Source organism: Asterias amurensis, chromosome 2 (assembly GCF_032118995.1).
Source record: "Asterias amurensis chromosome 2, ASM3211899v1".
Taxonomy (NCBI): domain Eukaryota; kingdom Metazoa; phylum Echinodermata; class Asteroidea; order Forcipulatida; family Asteriidae; genus Asterias; species Asterias amurensis.
The window spans coordinates 25,235,174-25,257,260 of NC_092649.1; the positions used below are offsets into that span (position 1 = coordinate 25,235,174).

General features: G+C 40.4%; 1 protein-coding gene across 2 annotated transcripts in view; it reads left to right on the plus strand.

Annotated features, from left to right (window-relative positions):
- LOC139954375 (uncharacterized) overlaps nt 1–22,087 on the plus strand; it is a 56,561-nt gene that overhangs the window by 15,255 nt on the left and 19,219 nt on the right. For both annotated transcript variants that reach the window (XM_071954137.1, XM_071954138.1), the window contains exons 12-24: nt 2,858–2,980; nt 3,939–4,055; nt 5,418–5,546; nt 7,597–7,725; nt 9,499–9,627; nt 10,653–10,781; nt 12,600–12,728; nt 13,245–13,370; nt 17,299–17,427; nt 17,856–17,981; nt 19,059–19,166; nt 20,101–20,208; nt 21,916–22,032. In XM_071954137.1, coding sequence (XP_071810238.1) covers nt 2,858–2,980; nt 3,939–4,055; nt 5,418–5,546; nt 7,597–7,725; nt 9,499–9,627; nt 10,653–10,781; nt 12,600–12,728; nt 13,245–13,370; nt 17,299–17,427; nt 17,856–17,981; nt 19,059–19,166; nt 20,101–20,208; nt 21,916–22,032 — 1,599 coding nt within the window. The remainder of the gene's footprint in view (nt 1–2,857; nt 2,981–3,938; nt 4,056–5,417; nt 5,547–7,596; nt 7,726–9,498; nt 9,628–10,652; nt 10,782–12,599; nt 12,729–13,244; nt 13,371–17,298; nt 17,428–17,855; nt 17,982–19,058; nt 19,167–20,100; nt 20,209–21,915; nt 22,033–22,087) is intronic.

Genomic DNA, 22,087 nt, shown 5'->3' on the forward strand with positions numbered 1-22,087 from the left:
GGGGGGGGCCTTACACAAAAAGCCATTCTGGTCAGTGTATTGTGAGTGGTGTGTTGTCTGGTTTGAGATGTCTAAGGGAACTTTACAATTAATAACATTTTGGGGTGGGGGGGGGGGGGCCTTACACAAAAAGCCATTCTGGTCAGTGTATTGTGAGTGGTGTGTTGTCTGGTTTGAGACAGGCCACCTGTTGCTTGGTGAAGAAGGTCGCCGTGGGACCACTTTAGGTCGACAGTGGGTGGCGACCTTGGACCTTTTGCCAGTAAACTCAAATGCGTACATGAATACCGTTTTAGAATACGGTCTGTTCATGGAGGTATAATGTTGCAGTTTCAGAGTTTAACCATGGAGGTAGAATTGTGAAACCATTCCTTACTCTATGGTGAAACTATACACGTACGTCAAAGGCTGTTTTGAAGCTGTAAAACTAGAACTTTGCTTTTCATTTGGTCAAAGTTAAGCAAAACGACATTAAGTTTCCTTTTGAATAAGTCCATTCACAAAATTGGTTAGAGCAGTGTGTCGGTCAGGTCTCAGAATGTACATTTTGCCAAATCCATTTTGAAGCCTAATTTAGCCATCGGCCCGTCGGGTTGGTTACTGATGGAGATAATATTAACAAAAGAGACCTCGTGCGGTTGAATGGGGTACATTTTTAGGAGTTTGTCTATTGACCCAAACTTGACGTAACAAACCCTAAACATGACTTGACATGCTTTCTGAAAGTGAAATAAGTTAGAGAAAATTAAGGAGTGGGGACGAGTTTATTGTTTTTATTTAGTTTGTACAATATAGGGTTCCAGAGATATGGGATATATGGTTTGTTCCTAGAGCAGCGTGAACATGAACGCGGTCAGAAATTGTGTCGTTTGTCGTTCAAATTTCGCGAGATGCAAGAAGCCCAAAGTGACAATAAAACAAAACCAGACCAGCCAAGTCTCACGCATTAGTAGGCGTGAGACTCACGCATTTGGGCTCTGTCTCACGCTCACACGCACATCAACCATTATTGGGGCCAGATCGGGAAAAAAAAATTAACGACATTTTTTGTACAAAATTTGTACAAACAGAGCGCAAATTTGCAGATTGCGCACGCTTTTGCTCATCCAGTAGGTTCAGCTCAAATTCGGCAGAGCGCAAAACGCTTATTGCGCACAAGTTTGTTCCGACTCTTTTAGCAAATTCGTTGAAATGCGCTCCACTAGCGAAGACACAACAGGCAGAAGAAGTAAGCGATTGATTTTGGACATCATTTTTAGTCTATTTTTTTTCAAGTTTGGAAGGAAATAATCTGACACAATCGAACCTCCACATTGACCATCAACATCTCCTGTGTACCTCAAGTGAGTTTTAATTATTCTGAGGAGGTTTTTGATGCATTTTGAAACACCTTTTGTCCACAATTGAATTTCACATTGTTTTATTTATTTATAAAAAACAAAAAAAAAGGTTGGGCGGCGATTTAAAAAGGCCTTTTTAAACTGGCAATTTTTTTTCCGGGGGGATGGGGGATGAGCTTTGAAAAATCTCACACATAGCTGGCCTCTGGACTTGGCATCTCTGCCTGCAAAACACTTTTTTGACGTTCACGTTAAGTGCTCCCGTTATACATGCAGCCTATTGACCAGAAAGTTTACAAGACCAATTCAGATGAGAATAAACTAAAAAGAGGCCTACGCTCTTACCGCCCCCGCCCCCCCCCCCCCCCCGAAAAAAAAAAAAAAAAAAACCAGTAGATAAATTAGATTTGTGGCACACAGCATGTTCCAAAAACTCGCTTTACTTATAGTGCTGTAGCAACGCTATGTATCGCGGGACGTAAAAATGTCATTTTTGACGATGTTTTTTAACAAGGAAATGCAAGCATTATGAATGTATATTGAGTGAGTGGAGGAAGTTTTGGTAGTGTAGTACAAAAGAAACTTTAGTTATTGCTGGCTAACGGTCAGTTTCACCTATCAACGCTGATTTGAAAAACGTGTAACGTTAGGGAGGCCCAACATATTAGACCCCTATAAGGATCACGGGGAGCCTTATAGTTTCTAGATGCATAAGGTACGTCGTCTAACACAAAACGAGGTGGGTACAGCCACTGCAAGTAGTGGTTGACGTGCGAAATAGCTTCATTTTGGGTTAGAATTATGAATATTGAGCATATATTATATTATGCATAAATATTGAGAGAGGCGTACATGTATAACACCCTCACCCACATTTCGAAATATTTGTGTAAAGGATTTTTATATCCTAGTGGGGTGCCGCGCGAAGTGGGGCGCCGCGCGAAGTGGGGCATCCCGCTAGTATTTATTATAATTGGTTTATTCTAATCTTATTTATTTTAATTGGTTTATTCACACCATTTTGCAGCCCGAAGGCTGAATTGCACTGTGGTTACAGTAAAAGAAAACATCAATACCCAGAAGGAAAACAAAATATAAAAAGATAAAAAAGCAGGGCATCAAAAAACAAAACAAGCACAAACACCAATACACAAACATAATTTATTAAAAAGGCAAGACATACATAGAAATCTTCCAATTGGTAAAATATAGCTTTTATGAAATAAAATATAAAAGCTCCCCTTGAAGTAAGATACTTTTTTTAGAAATAGGTGGTTTCTCACTCAATTAGGCCTGAAGCCTTTTCAGGCATCTTAATAAAACACCAAATCTGTGAAATTTGGGTGTTTTTTCTTTCATTATTCTCTCGCAACTTCGATGACCAAAATGAGCCACAATTTTTACATGTTTGTTATGGATGCATGTGTTGGGATACACCAAGTGAGAATACTGGTCTTTGACAATTACCACAGTTTACCACAGTGCTTTTAAACTCATGTCTATATCACCTTTTGTAGTCAGCAGCTGTTTTGGTAACATGTGCCAGAATGGAGCGACCTGCATTCCAGTTGCCTTTGACCATAATCCGTATTCATGCGACTGTACTGATCAGTTCAACGGAGTCTTCTGTGAAACCCCAGGTAGGTTAAGATGTGTAGGTATATAGAGTGCGTTCGTTTAGCTTCCCTGGGTCGACCCTGGGTGCGTTCGAATAGCTTTGACGTCATTCCAGGGGCTCACCCGGGTCAGCCCCAAGTGCCCTGCTTGTGGAGTGGGTCACTTGGGGGCTGGTTCCATGTGCATGACGTCACTACGAGAGCGGTGAGTGGTCGTTAGTTTAGCTCTTGTCAGGGGCTCACCCGAGTGAGCACCGCGGGGTAGACCCAGGGAAGCATCCATATGAACGCATCCATAGGGGAACTATGACAAAAGAGGACAATAGAGTCCACGGTTCGAGAACATGTACAAAATCAATTGGATCTATTGCAAAAAAGTTCAACAAAAGAGGGACTATAGGAGGTCCCTGGTTGCAGGCGTACACAAACTTGTGTGTGATTACAGGTCACATAGAATATGTTTTACCCCGTACCTGAACTATTACATTTTTTACCAATGCAAAACTTAACATCTATATAATCGTTGCGATACCGGCTGCTAAGAATTTGAACTGCCTCTAGCCATTAGGCTAGCTCGCTGGATGGTCTAATGGTACATGTAAGACATCTGCTCTAACAATGCAAAGGTTGTGGGTTTGAATCCCACCTGAGTGATTTGCCTGTGGTTTTTTCTTATCAAAATATCACAGTACTCTTGAAAATACTGAGCATGATACACAATTTAATAAGCGCAAACATTGTACGTGGGCAATACTTCTGCCCTTAAAATTTCTTTCCTAATATGATGTGATAAATTTCTGATAAGTAAAAGCAAACTTTATCATTGCAGCCAGACGTGTTAACAAAATGCCAGTTATAATAGCAGGCATTTAAAGAGCGCGTTTACACAGGGTAACAAAGTTCTTTACAAGAATTAGGACAATAAGCAAATGAATAAAGGCACTTTTAAATTTGTTCTTTTTCTGTAAACTTGTATTCCTAGTTGGTCTGACCCCCTGTTCACTTAGCCCATGTATGAATGGTGGAGTTTGTGTGGTGTCTGGAGATGGCTATAACTGCAACTGTGTAGGGGCATGGAGCGGAGTGGATTGTAACATATGTAAGTTGATTTAAGTGATTTTAAGTGATTTATGGTATATATATTTGGCAATCTCTCTTAACCCCTTAACCACTTAACACTGATATTGTCAGGCCTCAATGCCCAGCTTACCCGCACGACTGCATAGCAGCCTTTGTTTCCGCCGTGTTCAGTTTTCCGAATGACCAAATACGGTAACATTACGTCATGCGATGCCTGTGCACAGCAAGCGAAAGAAGTCAACTTTTAGTGCCGTATTGAGTAATCCGTCTTACTCTCCGGTAGCTATCATGGCGGCGTCCACAAGTACAGTGAGCGGCGAACGCGTGGATCATATGAGAGAATTTAGTGTGAAGACCAAGCAAATTATCCTGTATTTAACCAGTGGCACAAGCAGTGTGACCTGCTTACAGTTGTACGCATGAATACGTGTAAAGATGGGGCAAGAGAATTGCCTAAACAGAAAAGAATCGTAATAGAAACAGTTTGGGGTCACTGAGAGAACTACAGTAGTCGCCAGGGTACTCACGGCGTAATTTTTGTCTGACTACATCACCCGCAAAACTGAACACGCCGGAAAGCTAAAACTATTCGAACAACGTGCTGAAATGTCCGGCTACGTCACCCAGAAAACTGAACTCGGCGGAAGACTGAAACCGCCACACCGGCCAAAGACTGCATTCCACGGCTTACCACATACTCAGTCCACAGCATTCCAGAATAGATTAGCGGCCATAGCCTTCCGTCTTCAAAGGGTTAAAATGCATGCTCATTCAAATTATTGGTTAGAAGCCTATACAGCAGCTTCCAATAGTATAAAGCATTTTTGGAAGTATTTCACTTCAAAGTTATGTTAAAAAAAAATATATCAGTTTTATGCTCCAGAATTTGAACCTGAGAAGCTTTACTGCATGCTTCTCAGATTGTGTTTTCCTATTAGGGATTAATAGAGTTATATATAAGAACTAGAGGGCGCACTGGTGATGCTTCTTACACAAATGCGACGGGACCGCAAGTAAACACGCGCACCATTCTGTATGCGCGTTGAATACGAAGTACACGTTGGAGTTTGTATTTATTGAATGCTGACGCGATGCTGTTTTGTCAACTTACAAAATGGCTGCACAAACACACGCTAAGCAATGCCTGTTTGTGCAACTTAGAAAATGGCCGCCTGCGCGCATGCCGTGTATATAGGCCAGTGCGCCCTCTATTTCTTATATGTAACTCTATGGGATTACTCTACCTGCATGGACATTATTTGCTCCTGATTTGCCGGTGATGCCTTTGAAATGTTATTACTGTTATTATTCTGTGGTCTATAATATATGATATTATTATTATTATCATCTTCATTTTTGACCCGCTGATTTTACTATTTAGATTCTCCATGTTCGAGTAGCCCGTGTCACAACGGCGGAACGTGCCTAACTAGTGTGGATTCTACTGGTACTCTCTTCTTCACCTGTTCGTGCCAACCTTTATATTCAGGGACCATCTGTAGTATTGCAGGTAAGAACTGCTTAAGCACAAACAGTAGCTAAGCATTTCAAAATTATGCTTAACAAGATTAAAGGAACGTAACAGAATTGGTAAGAAACAAAAATTGTGATGATCACAGATTTAATACATTAAACTTACATGGTCTAATGAAGATTTAGCCACCCAAAACATCCCTTGAATGTTTTCTTCGATCATCATCATCAGTTTAAGTTTTAATCTAATTTCGCGTTTGGAGTTTATCGCCCAGTGACCGTTTTTTTTTTATTTTCGTTTTTTTTTTGGCATTGATGCTATGCAAAATTTGTAATCTTTTTTCACTATTCACTTTTGAACCAACCGATCGATCTCGAACTTCTACAGTTTTGTCAGTCTATGTGTATATGGTGGATTACATAATGTGCTTACACTGCCAGCTTTTTTTTGCTAGCAAAACCAATTCTGTAATGTTCCTTTATAATAAATACTGTCTCTGTTTGGAGTCTCTGTTTAGAGTCTCTGTTTGGAGTCTCTGTTTGGAGTCTCTGTTTGGAGTCTCTGATGGGAGTCTCTGATTGGAGTCTCTGTTTAGAGTCTCTGTTTAGAGTCTCTGTTTGGAGTCTCTTTTAGAGTCTCTGTTTGGAGTCTCTGTTTGGAGTCTCTGTTTGGAGTCTCTGTTGGGAGGCTCTGTTTGGAGTCTCTGATTGGAGTCTCTGTTTGGAGTCTCTGTTTAGAGTCTCTGTTTGGAGTCTCTTTTAGAGTCTCTGTTTGGAGTCTCTGTTTGGAGTCTCTGTTTGGAGTCTCTGTTGGGAGGCTCTGTTTGGGTCTCTGTTTGGAGTCTCTGTTGGGAGGCTCTGTTTGGAGTCTCTGTTTGGAGTCTCTGTTGGGAGGCTCTGTTTGGAGTCTCTTTTAGAGTCTCTGTTTGGAGTCTCTGTTTGGAGTCTCTGTTTGGAGTCTCTGTTGGGAGGCTCTGTTTGGAGTCTCTGTTTGGAGTCTCTGTTGGGAGGCTCTGTTTGGAGTCTCTGTTTGGAGTCTCTGTTTGGAGTCTCTGTTGGGAGGCTCTGTTTGGAGTCTCTGTTTGGAGTCTCTGTTGGGAGGCTCTGTTTGGAGTCTCTGTTTGGAGTCTCTGTTGGGAGGCTCTGTTTGGAGTCTCTGTTTGGAGTCTCTGTTTGGAGTCTCTGTTGGGAGGCTCTGTTTGGAGTCTCTGTTTGGAGTCTCTGTTGGGAGGCTCTGTTTGGAGTCTCTGTTTGGAGTCTCTGTTGGGAGGCTCTGTTTGGAGTCTCTGTTTGGAGTCTCTGTTTGGAGTCTCTGTTGGGAGTCTCTGTTTGGAGTCTCTGTTTGGAGTCTCTGTTGGGAGGCTCTGTTTGGAGTCTCTGTTTGGAGTCTCTGTTGGGAGGCTCTGTTTGGAGTCTCTGTTTGGAGTCTCTGTTGGGAGGCTCTGTTTGGAGTCTCTGTTTGGAGTCTCTGTTTGGAGTCTCTGTTGGGAGGCTCTGTTTGGAGTCTCTGTTTGGAGTCTCTGTTGGGAGGCTCTGTTTGGAGTCTCTGTTTGGAGTCTCTGTTGGGAGGCTCTGTTTGGAGTCTCTGTTTGGAGTCTCTGTTTGGAGTCTCTGTTGGGAGGCTCTGTTTGGAGTCTCTGTTTGGAGTCTCTGTTGGGAGGCTCTGTTTGGAGTCTCTGTTTGGAGTCTCTGTTTGGAGTCTCTGTTGGGAGTCTCTGTTTGGAGTCTCTTTTAGAGTCTCTGTTTGGAGTCTCTGTTTGGAGTCTCTGTTTGGAGTCTCTGTTGGGAGTCTCTGTTTGGAGTCTCTTTTAGAGTCTCTGTTTGGAGTCTCTGTTTGGAGTCTCTGTTTGGAGTCTCTGTTGGGAGGCTCTGTTTGGAGTCTCTGATTGGAGTCTCTGTTTGGAGTCTCTGTTTAGAGTCTCTGTTTGGAGTCATTGTTGGGAGTCTCTGTTTGATGCAAGAACTTGGGATTCCCCTAAGCCATGTAAGCATGTATTCTCAATCAATGGTCTACCTCTGTACTACCGGATCACCTGTCAAATAGCCAAACATTGATTGATTGAATGATGTTTTTTGTCTGTATTCAGTTGATCTCTGCGCCACCCAAACACCATGCTTAAATAGTGGTACCTGTGTAACAACCACTGTCAATGGTCAGCCTAGCTACCAGTGCTTTTGTTCAAGTTTGTGGACGGGGACTAACTGTGGAACACCAGGTAAGGTACAATTTTCTCTCCACATCATTCAACATTTTTAACACAATCTTTGAGGTCGCACAAAGCACTGTCTCATATTATCCCATAATATCCCAGAATACTTTTCCACACTGTCTCAGATCACTATTGTTATCCCAGAGTACTATCTCATACTATCCCAGAGTACTATCCCAGAGTACAGTCTCATATGTTATCCCAGAGTACTATCTCAGTGTAGTATCTTATATCCTAGAGTACTATCCTAGTGCACTATCTCTTATGATACCAAAGTACTATCCCATAATATTCCAAAATACAATCCCATACTGTCTGAGACCACTGTCTCTATCTCGGAGTCTACCCTAATACTTCCCCAGAGTACTATCCCAGAGTTCTATCCCGTAATGTTTCCAGAATACAATCCCGAACTATATCCCAGAGTACTATTTCATATTATCCCATCCCATACTATCCCAGAACACTATCTCTATACCTCATACATATTCATGACCGAGAGTCGAGTTCCCATTGGTCGATTTATCATCACCTGCCAGGTGTTAATTTTGCTATTTACCTAGCGCGCACATGAGTAACCATGCAAGGGGTTAATGCGCATGTCAAGTAGAACAGCACCCAGGCAGCCTGGGAGCTATTCTACTTGTCATGCGCCGTAGTTCGTGTTACTGGTTGTACACATGCACGAACGACGCTTTCCCTAGCGACATCCAACTCATAAACAAACTTGTCATGTGCATTTTATTTCACAGCCGTCATTTTCCCTTGCTCCAAGATCATGTTCCGGTAACTAAATATATGTAATACAAATATAACATGGTTTATTTCGGGTGACTAGTCGATATATGTAAGCTCCCCTCGGTATTGGAAGTTGGCAAACTGAGTTCCCTTGGCTGTCAACTTCCAATACCTCGGGGAGCTAATATCCACTAGTCACCCTCGAATAATCCCAGAGTACTACTTGTATCTCAAATTACCCCAGAGTACTATCTCAAATTATCTCAGAGTGGCCTATTATCCAGTACTGTCTCAGAGTACTATCTCATACTGTCCCAGAGTACTATTATACACACATTGACTGGCAATGAGGTAACTAGTGTATGTCTATTCCCTCAAGGGACTTTGAGTGACCAGAAGAGCGACCTATTTCCCGAGGCCGAAGGCTGAGGGAAATAGGCCACTCTTCTGGTCACTCACAGGCCCGAGGGGGAAAAGACGTACACTAGTTACCGAATTATGCCAGTCAATATGTGTTTTATAACACAGCTCGGTCTTAAATGTGAAATAAGAATAGAAATCTGGAAAATTAAGGAATTTTTGTAGTTGCTGTTCATGATTCAAGTCAAGAGAGGGCGCTGTAACCGGGCACTATTTTCAAAGACTAGTGCCCGCTCGGGAACTAGTTCCGGCAAACACGCGCGTGCGATCACTAGACTATATTAGTTCATCACACGTGACTGTGTTTCAGCCAACCAGAATACAGAACAAGCAAGAGGTGTGTTATAAATCATGTTATCCAATATTATCCCAGAGTTCTATCCCATACTGTCCAAGAACACTATATCTATCTCAGAGTACTATTCCCTTAAGATCCAGAGTACTGTCTCAGAATATCTATGAGTATTATCCAGAGTACTATCACATTCCGTCTTGCTAGGGTTGAAACATGAGGCCATATTTACATTTCTTGCACTATAATGTACATCTTTCACAAGAAGATCGTTTCTTTTAAATAGCCAAACATTGATTTATTGAATGATGTTTTTTGTCTGTATTCAGTTGATCTCTGCACCACCCAAACACCATGCTTAAATAGTGGTACCTGTGTAACGACCACTGTCAATGGTCAGCCTAGCTACCGGTGCTTTTGTTCAAGTGTCTGGACGGGGACCAACTGTGAATTGCCAGGTAAAGTACCATTTCTTCACCACATTATTGAACATTTTCAACACAATCTTTGAGGTCGCACAAAGAACTGTTTCATATTTTTCTAGAGTATTATCCCATAATATCCCAGAATACTATCCCACACTGTCCCAGAGCACTATTTCATATTATTTCAGATTTCTATCCCATACTATCCCAGAGTACTTTCTCATAATATCCCAGAATACTATCCTGTTGTACTGCCCCAGAGCACTATCTCTATCACAAAGTACCATTCAATACTGAATCGGCTTGCCTCGTGAAACGGAACAGTCCAAATTTTACCTTGCGATATTATTCCTCCCATTCCACTCTGAGCCACTCAATATTTGTATACTATCCAAGAGTATATCCTATATTATATAACACCCACGCAGATCCTTGCCATTTGATTGGAGGATTGTCCGTCACGTGATAGCAAATAAAGGTACCATTGCACGCTGAGTCACTCATCGTGCTTTTTCGTTCCATCCGAAAAGTACCATTGCACACTGGCACGCTGCCAGCGTGCAATAGTACTTTTCGGATGGAACAAAAAAGCTGAGTAAAAACATCACTGCGTGCGCGTGTCTTTGGTAACGCAGCAGTGTTACTGCAAGGCATATTAGTAAAATTACTAGCATTCGGCTTCTACAATTAAAAATTGTAGGCCTACGCTTTGTTTGTTTTGAAAGTTGTATCTTTCAATCAAAATGACAAAGATCTACTTGGATGTTATATAAAACAAATAATGAATGTTTTTCATTCGTGCAATGGTGGAATGTTCCATTCAACTCGGCTCCGCCTCGTTGAATAGAACATTCCATCTTTCAACTCATGAACATATTGGCACCATTGCACTCATAAACATTAATTACTTGTATACTCTCTCAGAGTACTATCCTATACTATCTCTGATAGGATTGACACATGAGGCCATTAACAATCCTTGTACTACACATTTTTCATAATAAATCATGCTGTAAACACCCGAACATGATTAAATGATGTTTTTTGTCTGTATTCAGTTGATCTCTGCACCACCCAAACACCATGCTTAAATAGTGGTACCTGTGTAACAACCACTGTCAATGGTCAGCCTAGCTACCGGTGCTTTTGTTCAAGTGTCTGGACGGGGACCAACTGTGAATTGCCAGGTAAAGTACCATTTCTTTTCCACATTATTGAACACCTTCAACACAATCTTTGAGGTTGCACAAATTACTGTCTCATATTATCCCAGAGTATTATCCCATAATATCCCAGAATACTATTCCATACTGTCCCAGAGTACTATTATACACATACATGTATTGACTGGCAATGAGGTAACTAGTGTACATGTACGTCTATTCCCCTGAGGGACTTTGAGTGACCAGAAGAGCGACCTATTTCCCGAGGCCGAAGGCAGAGGGAAATAGGCCCCTCTTCTGGTCACTCACAGGCCCGATGGGGAATAGACGTACACTAGTTACCAAATTATGCCAGTCAATATGTGTTTTGTAACACAGCTCGGTCTTAAAATGTCAAATAAGAACAGAAAAAGGAGTTGTTTTTCCACGGTTCAAGCCAAGAGAGGGCACTGTTACAGCGGGCACTATATTCAAAGACTGTTGCCCACTCTGGTTCTATTCCCGCAAAACACGCGCGCGCGATCACTAGCCTATATTAGTTCATCCCACGTGACCGTGTTTCAGCCAACCAGAATACAGAACGAGCAAGAGGTGTGTTATAATTCATATTATTTCAGATTTCTATCCCATACTATCCCAGAGTACTTTCTCATAATATCCCAGAATACTATCCTGTTGTACTGCCCCAGAGCACTATCTCTATCACAAAGTACCATTCAATACTGTAGCAGAATGTAAATCATACTTTTCCAAAATTACTATCGCATACTAGAGTACCATCCCATATTTTTCCAGAGTACAATCCCATACATGTACATACCACAGTACTATCCAATACTTTCCCAGAGTACTACCCCATACTATCCCAGAGTACTATTATACACATAATGAATGTTATGAGTGCAATGGTGCGAATTTGTTCATGAGTTGAAAGATGGAATGTTCTATTCAACGAGGCGGAGTCGAGTTGAAAGGAACATTCCAGCTTTCAACGAAACATCCAAGTAGATCTTTGTCATTTTGATTAGAAGAAACAACTTTCAAAACAAACAAAGCGTAGGCCTACAATTTTTAACTGTGAAATTACACCCGAAAGCTGGAATGATCCATTCAACTCCGCTCCCCCTCGTTGAATAGAACATTCCATCTTTCAACTCATGAACATATTCGCACCATTGCACTCATAAACATTAATTACTTGTATACTATCTCAGAGTACTATCCTATATTATAACACCCCTTACCAATATTCTGCCTTTTCATTGGTTTAGAGCGCATCACATGATATGTCTTAGTTTTGCTAGAAGACGGCCGTGTGATAGCGCATCGGTTTGCCGTGCGCTAGTCTTAAAGACTAGCACACGGCGTGCAGTACCCAGACGTCAGTTGCGTGTACGAGGATTATAAATTAATAGTCTGTAACCATTTCGGATTACATGACACTACATGCAGAGCACAGTGAAAAGTTTTCGCAATCTGTATTCGCGTCGTCCGTGAATTGTAGCATTCAGGTCTGTACAGTATTTAGAAATGTTTGGGGTGTTATAAAACAAATATTGGCTGCTTTTACTCGTGCAATGGTTTAAACTATGACTCCCTCGGTGATCCCCGGAGCCTTCTATTTTCCCTCGGCTTCGCCTCGGGAAAATAGAACGCTCCGGGGATCACCTCGGGAGTCATAGTTTCACCCATAGCACTCGAAGCAGTCAATATTTGTATACTATCTCTGATAATATTGACACATGAGGCCATTAACAATCCTTGTACTACACATTTTTCATAATAAATTATGCTGTAAACACCCGAACATGATTGAATTTTTATTTTTTTTTCTGTATTCAGTTGATCTCTGCACCACCCAAACACCATGCTTAAATAGTGGTACCTGTGTAACAACCACTGTCAATGGTCAGCCTAGCTACCGGTGCTTTTGTTCAAGTGTCTGGACGGGGACTAATTGTGAAACGTCAGGTAAAGTACCATTTTCTCCCCACATACTCTTAAGACCTTTTACATGTAGTATGAGCAAAATCAAATTGGTTGCATGCATTCATAATTCATTCCATTTCATGTGTTATTCAACGACTTCAACATGATCATACTATCCCAGAGTACTAGCTCATATTATTTCAGTATAAATAGAACATTCCATCTTTCAAGTCATAGCTCCAACACTTCGGAACAAGCTACCCACCCACATTCAAGCAGCTCCTTCATTGGACACTTTCAAATCTCAACTTAAAACCCATCTGTTTTGTCAATCTGGTTATAGCGCTTAGAAACTTCCGTATTTAGTGTCTATAAATGTTGTAACTATTTTTTATTATTATAAACATTCATGATTTGTATATTATCCATAAAAAAAACTACATGTATGTAACAAATTCACTAATTTAAAAGAAATGGCATGTACTTTATTTATCATAGTAATGGTTTTACATGTAGGTTTAATTTTTATTTTCTTCTGATTTTATTTGTTGATTGCAGTGAATGTGTGTGAACAAAATTCCTGTAGTAATGGGGGTACCTGCTTGTCTAATAATATGAACAACCTACCTGGGTTTCTATGCGTCTGCAGGTTGGAATGGACTGGACCAACGTGTGACAATCCAGGTAAGTCGGAACTCAATGGGCGATATAAAGGCCATGTCACACTACAGCGATAAGCAAAAGGATAACGGTCACGGTGAAAAGAGAATGCATTCTATTGGCTAAATTGCTTCATGCAGAATACGCACACGCTCATTCAACCAACAGAATGCATTCTCTTTGCGTTGTGATCGTTATCGTTTTGTTATTGCTGCAGTGTGACTCAGCCTTCACTCAATCATGTCATCACATTATTTTCATAAGGCAAGCACAGAGTCCTGCCGTCGATTTCACAAAGAGTTAAGACTAGTCTTATCTCGAGTTAGGACGAGTAACTCTTCCTAACTTTCTTACTCGTTCTTAGGTTAGTCTAAAGTTAGGAAGAGTTTTGTGAAATCGACGGCAGCAGACACATGGTGAATAAAGCTCAAAAGACTAAGTAAGTTTCATGCGTAGTCAAACATTGGGCCCAGTTTGAGTGTGCAATCTTGGTTTCTTAAAGGCATTGGATATTATTGGTAATAATCGTTAGCATATAAAAACTTACTTGGTAACGAGCAATGGAGAGAGGTTGATAGTAAACAAATATTGACTGTTTTACTCTTGCTATGGTTTAAACTATGACTCCCAAGGTGATCCCCGGAGCGTCCTATTTTCCCGAGGCGAAGCCGAGGGAAAATAGAACGCTCCAGGGATCACCTAGGGTTGGTGAAGACTTGTCTTAATTCTTTGTGAATCCACCCACGATGAGATGATTTATTCTTTACTCTAGGAAAATTGTTTGTCGATTTAATTTTTAGTAATTGGTTGCCTTTTATCCCCAATAGCAAATATGTGCCTGACCGCGGTATCATGCATGAATGGGGGCACATGTAGCCCTACCACCAACACTGAAGCCGGCTTCATATGTACCTGCATGTTGTCATATACAGGAACCTTCTGTGAAACTTCACGTAATGTCCCTCTTAATCCATTTTGAGAAATGCATATTGACCCTTTGCGCCAAGACGTCTGCCGACAAAGCTCGCCATTTTGGGAGTCAAATTGCACATAAGAATAATGTTATCAAATACTAAACAACAAGGGAAACTGACTGGGTAAATTTGAAAAGTTTTGGGGTTGAACAAAGACAAATTGTCCACATTGGGATTTGAACCAACGACGTCCCCATTAACGTGCCAGTCACTAGCATACAATCGTTGATTGCCGTAAAGCCAGGGATCACACCCAAGTTGACGATACAGCCTGGTTAGCATGTAAATGCAGCTTTGCCTTAAAGTCATTATACACTTTCGGTAAAAAAATAAATAAAAGTTTACAGATTTACAAATAATTTACAGGGTTAACAGAATGTAATGGTGAAAGACTTCTCTTGAAATATTGTTCCATGAAATGCTTTACTTTTTGAGAAAACATTAAAACAATATCAATTCTCGATAGCGAGAATTACGGATTTATTTTGAACACATGTCATGACACGGCAAAACGTGCGGAAACAAGAGTGGGTTTTCCCGTTATTTTTGTCCCGACTCCTATGACCGATGGGAACCTAAATGTTCACAGGTTTGTTATTTTATGCATAAGTTGTGATACATGAAGTGTGGGACTTGGACAATACTGTTTACCAAAAGTGTATAATGGCTTTAAAAGCGGACTTACCACACATGACATTGACTCCCAAAACGGCGCAAATTAGATAATTTAGCGATTAGGTCAACAGAGAGACCTCTTAACATCCAGTAGCTTGCTTAGTTTGATTTCTTATAGAAAATGTGTTGAGTTTATGCTTAGTTTTTGTTAGAATCTGATAGATAGATAGATCTGTGGTTTTTTAAAACCTGTCCTTGCAGCACAAAGGCCTGAATTACAAAAAAATTAACAAAAAATTACCAAAAAAATTGAGATTAGATAGGAGGCTGAGTAGAACACCATTGTTTGAGCCACAATTTAACCAAAAAAAGCAAATTATAGTTAAAATTAAATTAGCTCAAAAATGGTGTGGACATTAACCACTAATCATTAGACAAGAATATGGAAAAGGTTATGATAAAAAAAAACAAGTGAAGGCCGATAAAAATCTGAGCAACAATTAGTTGGACATGTTACGTAATTTCTCCTGTCTCGGATGCATTACCAGTCTCTCCGTTGTTCTTGTGTTTGTTCCCGTTAATGTGTTCTTGGAAAGCTCCGACTTGGAGCAAGACGTGCCTGGTTTGGGCCTGAAGTGCCTGGTTTGAGCATGGAGTGTCCAAAAGGTTTTGAAAAGATTTCATTTTATTTGGAGTTTTATCTGATAGAACTTTTGCCAGTAGACTGTAGATGCTCTAAACTGTAATTGATTTAACTCCAGCAGGCTCCATAAACCATTTTTAAATCCTGGGTTTTGGGCAACATTACGGAGCTTTAAAAGGGCAGACAACCCTGGCCTTTTCAGAGCCGTACTTGATGATGCCGAGGTTTTGAAAACATTGATAGTACTCGGGAATGAAATACATAGATTGCCTGACTCACCAGACACGCCGACTAGTAGGCCACCAATTTAAAAAAGTGCTGGGATGTCACCAGAAAAATTCGTATCGTGAAATTTACCTCAAGATATAGGGCCCAAGAATCTGGAACAAACTTCCAGATTACATCAGCGATACCACCTCACTGCATACATTCAAGCCACTCCTGAAAGCTCACCTGTTTCAGGAGGTGTACCATCATTAATGTTTCTTCTGTTGTGCCCACACTTAACGCCTTAGAGCGTACAGCAAACTTTTGATTTTGGGCTTTCTAAATTTTGTTTGAATGTTTGATTGATTGATTGATTGATTGATTGATTGATTGATTGATTGATTGATTGATTGATTGATTGATTGATTGATTGATTGATTGACTGATTGACTGATTGGCACTCTTTTTGAAGATGGGGCGTTGTTGTAGTTCAGATCGGGTGATGTTTCTGGTAGAAACAGTTTAGGCTTTACCTGTCTATGCCCTCGGAAAAGTTATGCAGAAGTTCATGCAGTAGTTTTTATATCAGTGTTTTTTCTTGCATAGATTGTACACAGGTTTTCCTGTATTGATGTTTTGAGATGTATTCAATCAAAATAACATGTGAAAATATCGTTTAAAAAGTTCATGTTTTGAGATATTGCCAAAAATCCGGAGCGTATGTCCACACATGCCAGGAAGAATAGTCCCTAATAGGACTACACAATCTGAAACCACAGTAATGTTTCTCGGAGTCCGATTCAAAATTTGGGGCATTAAATCTTATATGTTTCACGTAGCTACATCAGTTTTAAGGGAAATGTTTCTCAAAAGTGGTAAGTTGCTGTAGGCCTCTAACCACAAGTTTTTATTTCCATTAGTTTTAAGAGTGATTACTAAGTGTATACCTTCCCTTTAAGACGAATATTGATGCTTTGTAAATACCACCCCAGATTAAAAATGCCAAGCGCTGAATAAGTCTCTGTATTAATTTTTCTCATTTGTAATCTGTCCTTCGAACGGGACTTAAAGCTTCTGGTCCCGTGCGTTGTGTAACGCGCAGAAAAGAACTCAGTGCACATATCGAAAAGAGAAGGGATTAGCCCGTGTTCCTGGTTTGATTGGCTGCATAATGCGCCACAGCACCTTGTAAACCATTACTGATGCTTTAAAGGAATTGGTCTCATATTCAAATCATACCTCCACATACATTGCAAAAAAAATATTGTGTACTTTCTTATTCTTATTCTTTATGTGGCCACGAAACAATTACAAATACAAGCAGACAGTATGACAAATAGATAATTATAAGTACATGTACAAAAGTAAATATAAAGCAAGAAAAACAATAAGGGCACAGGAAATTATACTTTGATACAACCCCTTAGGGGTGTGATAAAGCGCTATATAAGAACTGAGTATTGTTACTTTTAATTGATTCTGGCATCTAATCATTTGTTGTTTACTTTCCCAGTGTCCGGATGTCAACCCATCAACCCCTGCATGAACGGTGGCGTATGTGTCCCCACTGTCAACTCACAAGAGTTTACCTGTGATTGTTCTCCCGTGGCGGCCCAGTTTGTTGGAAGTCTATGTCAAACTCGTAAGTCAACAGTCCTACTCTAAAGCCCTGTTCGCACTGGCTTTAGTTTGGGTAAATTAACCGAGCCTGTGGGTATCGTACCAACTTCAAGTCCAGTGCGAACAGCCCAGGTAACTTTCCGCACAAGTAACTTAACCACACCGCGTGTGTAGTTTAACCGAGCCAAAGGTGCCCAGGAAGATTGACCAAGTCAGTTTAACCAAGCTAGAAAATCCGATGACCATTCACCAACTAGATCATGCGCATAAAACTGGCATCTGTTACTCACGGTTTATTGTCTCGGTGAATTCTTTAATGCCTTTCATGTTGAGTCCAAGGTTAGTAATTTTTGAAGTGGACTCGGACTAGCTCTCAGAGAACCATAACTTGGACTTGGGACTCAGATTCGACACAGCAATGATGTTCTCTTTTTGTTGTCTTTGCCGTAGCAAATCCATGCTTCAACAATGACCCATGTCTGAACGGAGGCATATGTGGTGTGAGTGACCCCAATGGAAATGCAGTCAGGATCTGTAACTGCCCTGCTGACTACACCGGAGCTTTTTGTGAAAGTGGTAAGCGTACAAACGAGTTGCACTTCAAATTAACTTTCTTTAATACAAATTATTATTATTGTACTTTGTCATGAATCCAAGGCCACCTTCAACTTTTGCAATAGAGATCCTTCTCTGTAATGGCCCAAAATGTGGAATAAGTTTCCTACACAAATCAGAAATGCCAGCTCACTCACCCTATTCAAAACACTCCTTAAAGCTCACTTGTTCCAGCAGGCTTACTAACGATTGAACTGTGCCTCACAGCGCCTTAGAAAAAACTTTTGATTTTGGTGCTCTATAAATGACCTTTTATTGATTGATTGATAAGTGAGCGTGATCACACAAGCTTGCAAGCCTAAGGAAACCTGTAAACAAGGGTAATTGCAATGTGAACCAGAAACACCAGTTACCCAAACTCTTCCTTGATAAGTTGGTTCTTTTTTGTGCACTACCATTCTTAGAACACAGGACCTGCTGTTTAATGTCCCATCCGAAGGAGAAGGCAATCATTTTAAAGTATTATGGTGCAACACAGTCAAGGTATTCAACCTTCACAAAAGCGCAACTAAGATCAATTTCCCTCTTACACATATCAAACTGCACGCCCGTTTATCCGACGTCACAATTTCACAAGGAACTAGTCTAACAATCCATTGAACAACATAGGGCGCTGTTGCCAGTAATGCCCTTAATTATGGTATCGCTTGTTTATTGAATGGATGAAAAACATGGTGAATGAAATGACTCTCGGAAATAGTTTTTGAAGGATTTTGCCAAAATAAAGACGCAAAAAGAGCGCTTGCAGCGAGATATATAAGATGAAATACCTTGCTTGTTTGACAAACAGATCTTTCATGAAATGTTTATGCAGTTTTGGCAGGGCATTCTTTGACATCTCAAAAAAAAAATTAATAATAATAATAAAATATCCCGACCGACCGACCCAAGCAAAAAATCGGGTGAAAGGGCAATCCAACATATATATTTTTTTTTGCCTTATCAATCGTTTAAACACCCCCAGCACGTGACAGGCTCTCCACCAATAGGAATAGCAAATATGAATACTCATTTATAATTTGTCCTTTTCCTTTGCAGCTGTTGCATGTGTCAACAATCTGTGTGTGAATGGAGAGTGCATGCCTGTGGGTGCAACTTATATTTGCCAATGTGATCCTGGCTTCGGCTCTATGTACTGTGACAGAGGTAAGACACAACACTTGGACCCAGATAAATTCTTATGTCTGACAACACCCATAGAAATGTTTACCCTCACTTTGTACAGCGCATTGGGACTCCGTGTGTAATGCGCCTTATAACCCAGGTCAAAATTCCAGTTGAACCTAGTTAACTGGGGTCAACTGGTTCAACTGGATAGTGATCAAACTCGTCCATTTTCCAAATTAACCAACTGGTTTGGACTAGGTTTAACTGTGTTCAACTAGGTTGAAATTATAAACCAGTTGGTCTCTGTCCATTTTCCATATTAAACCAACTGGATTTAACTGTGTTTAACTAGTTAATCAACTGGTTTCAACTAGTTCCAGTTAAACCCAGTTTAACTAGGTTCAACTGGAATTTCGACCTGGGAAGAATGGTTGTTATTATTATTATTATTATTGTAGCAAGTCCATAAAGTTCAAGAGGAACCAAGCTTTTGAAAGGTTTAATAGATGTTAAATTGCTTGCTGTACCCGTTTCCTCTACACAGCTACCAGGCAATCTTGGTGTACTAGTTGGTATGCTCAAGAATAGCCAAGGTCGTGGGTTCGAATTCCACCCAACTAATAGACCAATCCGACGAAACAAAATTGGTAGCGCCCTCTATTGAAAAAATTAACAACTGCGGTGTCTTTTTGTGCACAAACTATGCACTGAAGAAAACGCAGCAAATGGTGCGCGGTGCTCAACACCTGTGCGCCTGTTGCGCGCCTGGATTTGTCTAAATGCCTGTGATTTTTTTTTAAAGACCTTTGGGAAAGTACTGAGTATACAGTGCTACATGTAACACACATCCGTGTATATGGGTACAAATATTCTATTGAGAGATTATTAAGTCTGATGAGTTTTTTTTTAGGATTGAGACGCGGAGTTTTGAAATGAAATTTGAGTTTCTCGTTTTGTTGTCCAATCTGTCCAGAGTTACAGTGTGTGCAGAACCCTTGTGAGCATGGAACCTGCAGGGACGTGGATAACTCGTTCGAGTGTGCCTGTGAAGCCAACTACTTTGGAGTAACCTGTAACATATGTGAGTAAGGGAATAAAAGTGAAGCGACGAGTTCTTAAACCTCCGTTAAAAACCGGCAGGGTCGTTGTCGTGCGATAATGGCCCGAGCCGAAGGCGAGGGCTTTTATCCGCGGCAACGACCCTGCAAGGTTTTAAACGGACATTTAAGAACGAGTCACTACTCTTTTATCCCATTCATAAATGCCTTTTTGTTAAAAAACGTTATTAAACAAAATACAATTATAGACACTTTGACAATTGAAAATTCGAGGTTTGAAATATTTTTTTCAAAAACTTTGAAAAGAATCTGTTTGATGCGCGTGGGTTGTGTGTACGCGGGCGTGCTTACAAATAGGTTATGCGCGTGCGCTTACATAATATATTACGCGCTGTATAGCTATGAATTGCGTTCCGCGTGATAATCTTGCGCGCTCGCGCCCGACATGCGGAAGCCAGCCGGTCTTAAACAGCTTCAGCTGTGTCTGTACCAACCGTTTAAACACCCCCACGTGACGCACTCTCCACCAATAGGAGTAGAGAAACTGTCTGGGTTATTTATGAATATCAGATAATAACTATAATAATAATAATAATAATAATAATAATAATAGTTGCTTCTTATATTATAGCAAGCATGTCCGTCACCTAGTGATGCTCAAGACACTTTAACCAGGGATGAGATTGTTCAGACTTTTGGCTGAATTCAGACTTTTTATGTCGGAAGAAAATCAGGCAATATTTTTGTCCGCAAAGAAATCTTGCTCATTGGTCTACTTCTCTAGTGCTTTGGATGCTGTTTCTTAAAGCTTCTTGTAATCTATAACTCCTGGGGTTACCAAACAGTAGAAATGGCATCGTTTCAACATACCTTTGAATTTGTTTCCAAGTTTCAGACTTTTTCGTCAGTAATGACTCTCACCCCTGTTTAACATATTATCTTGCAAGGTATCATTAGGGACTACGTTTGAATTGTGAGATCTAAACATAGTAATGGTTTACAAGGTACTGTGGCGCAATATGCTGCCAATCCAGCCAAGAACACTTGAACCCCATCCCTTTCGATAAGTGATCTGGGGAACAACAGATTTATGTTCCATATTTGAAGGACATGACATCATTCAGTGTCTTGCTTAAGGATACAGGTGTCACAACTTGTATTTCAGCAGAGCTGATTAAAGCAACCTAACACATGTATTGGTAACGACCAATTCATTTATTGATTAAAGGCAGTAGACACTATTGGCAATTACTCAAAATAATTATTAGCATAAAACCTTTCTTGGTGACGAGTAATGGGAAGAGGTTGATGGTATAAAACATTGTGAGAAACGGCTCCCTCTGAAGTGCCATAGTTTTCGAGAAAGAAGTAATTTTCCATGAATTTGATTTCGAGACCTCAGATTTAGAACTTGAGGTCTCAAAATCAACCGTCTAAACGCACACAACTTCGTGTGACCAGGGTGTTTTTTTCTTTCATTATTATCTCGCATTTTCGACGACCGATTGAGCTCAAATTTTCACAGGTTTGTTATTTTATGCATATGTTGAGATATACACAACTGTGAAGACTGGTCTTTGACAATTACCAATAGTGTCCACTGTCTTTAAAGGCTGCAAAAAAAGTGTGCAAAAATTAGAAGAATCTAAAAAACCCAAAAACTTTAAGATCTAATTTATTAATATTCTCACTGTGTTGCATATTTTATTCAATATTTGTTTCTTTCTTAGTGAATCCCTGTCTTTCTTCGCCGTGCTTGAATAGCGGAACTTGTTTAGTGGCAGTAACTGGAACATCGTTTATCTGCAGCTGCCAACCGCAATGGGTGGGACAGACCTGCGAATTACGTATGTACAATCATTAACACTGTCTTAGTTAATAGTAGTGAAATGATTGAAATTA